The sequence below is a fragment of the Penaeus monodon genome, chromosome 19 (assembly GCF_015228065.2).
Source record: "Penaeus monodon isolate SGIC_2016 chromosome 19, NSTDA_Pmon_1, whole genome shotgun sequence".
NCBI lineage: Eukaryota > Metazoa > Arthropoda > Malacostraca > Decapoda > Penaeidae > Penaeus > Penaeus monodon.
The window spans coordinates 38,477,902-38,479,436 of NC_051404.1; the positions used below are offsets into that span (position 1 = coordinate 38,477,902).

The 1,535-nt window shown below is 53.2% G+C and overlaps 1 protein-coding gene across 1 annotated transcript in view; it reads right to left on the reverse strand.

Moving 5' to 3' along the window:
- Nucleotides 1–6: 6 nt before the first annotated feature.
- The window catches only part of LOC119585214 (myogenic factor 6-like), a 1,833-nt gene continuing 304 nt past the window's right edge, over nt 7–1,535 (reverse strand). Inside the window, exon 2 of the mRNA XM_037933866.1 lies at nt 7–1,485. Coding sequence (XP_037789794.1) covers nt 560–1,414 — 855 coding nt within the window. The 5' untranslated portion in view covers nt 1,415–1,485 and the 3' untranslated portion in view covers nt 7–559. The remainder of the gene's footprint in view (nt 1,486–1,535) is intronic.

Here is a 1,535-nt window from a genome sequence, read left to right on the forward strand (position 1 = left end):
CAAAGTTATCAAATATAAAACAGGAGATAACACACATGCTTACAAAACTATAAAATAAACACAATTTCTGAAGTTATGCTTACTAAAAGTATCGAATTGTGATTCAGATCAAATCAGTAATGAAACGGAATTTCTCAAAAGATAATTTTAGACACTAGCTTTCTGGACGTTGAGTATCATTGCACAGAGTAACCATAAATTATGAAAAGATAAATGCTCTACAACAATAACAATCATATATCTACTTAAATATCTATCTAATATATTGCATATACTATAGATCTACGGACCAGATTCGATTTTGTTTTTTGCTTTTTTTCCATCATATAGACATAAGCAAGGAGATATAAAAGACATCTTTTCTAAGGTAATTTTTCACATCACTACTTCCTTTTCCTATGTACTCTTTCCCTAATTAACATAAATAAATATAAGAGAACAGTTTCGACCTGCGACATATCTTTTCTCTTGACAAAAACATCCTAATAAATAAACAGCAAGAAAATCAAAACAGAGACGATGGCCACGAATAAATACACGGAAGCAGGGAGGGTCTCGATCACGAAGCGACCTGCGCCTGCTGGCCGTCGCCCGCGCCCCAGAGGCCTGTCGAGTCGGACTTGAGGAAGAAGGTCACCGCGTCGCTCTCGGAGATGGCGGAGAAGTAGGACTCGGCGTCGAGGTCGTCCTGCAGGGCCTGGTGGTCCGCGGAGCCGCACAGGAGAGCCATGACGTCCGGCGGCTCCGGGGAGCAGAGGGCGGCGCACTTCTGGCTCTTGGGCTGCAGCTCCTGCCGCTTGGGTGTCGGGCCGTCCAGGATGGCGGAGAGGACCCACGAGCAGGTGTCCTGCGGGGCGCTGCCGTCCAGGATGTCCTGCAGCGACCGGATGTAGGCGGAGGCGAGTCTCAGCGTGGCGATCTTGGTCATGTCCGAGGCGGCGCGGCGACTGCACACCCACGACGGCAACACGCCGCGAAGGCTCTCGAAGGCGGTGTTGATCTGCCGCATGCGGTAGCGCTCCCGGGCGTTGGCGGTCTTCCTGCGGTACCTGGACAGCGGCGCCGCACGCGGCTTGTGTCGCAGGCTCTCCCCGAAGCTCCAGTCGCTGTCGCAGAGGCGCCGGGCGTGAACCGACCGCGGCCGCAGCTGGTACTTCCCGCTGGACGCCGCCTCCGTCTTCCCGCCGTCGAGGACCACGTCGCCGCCTCCTTCAGCGTTGCTGTTGTTGTTGCCGTCCACCGGAGTCCCCAGAGAGCTCCCCGCACTCGCCCCCCTTTCCGTCCTCGCCATCGTCGCTCGGGCTTCGCGAGATTTCACAAGATTCCTTCTAGAGCGGAAGGAAGCGAAAGTGCATGACAGAGAGGGCCTCGGCGTATCGTGTCTCTCTCTCGTCGTATCACAATCCTTGCACATCGACCTCGCCAGAATCCTACATTCTCGCCCCGGCACCTCGCTCTCACCCCTTCGGACACGGGCGCGAACACCTGCAACACAGATTGCCATGTGCTTTATTAACTTTCGGGTTTCAACACGT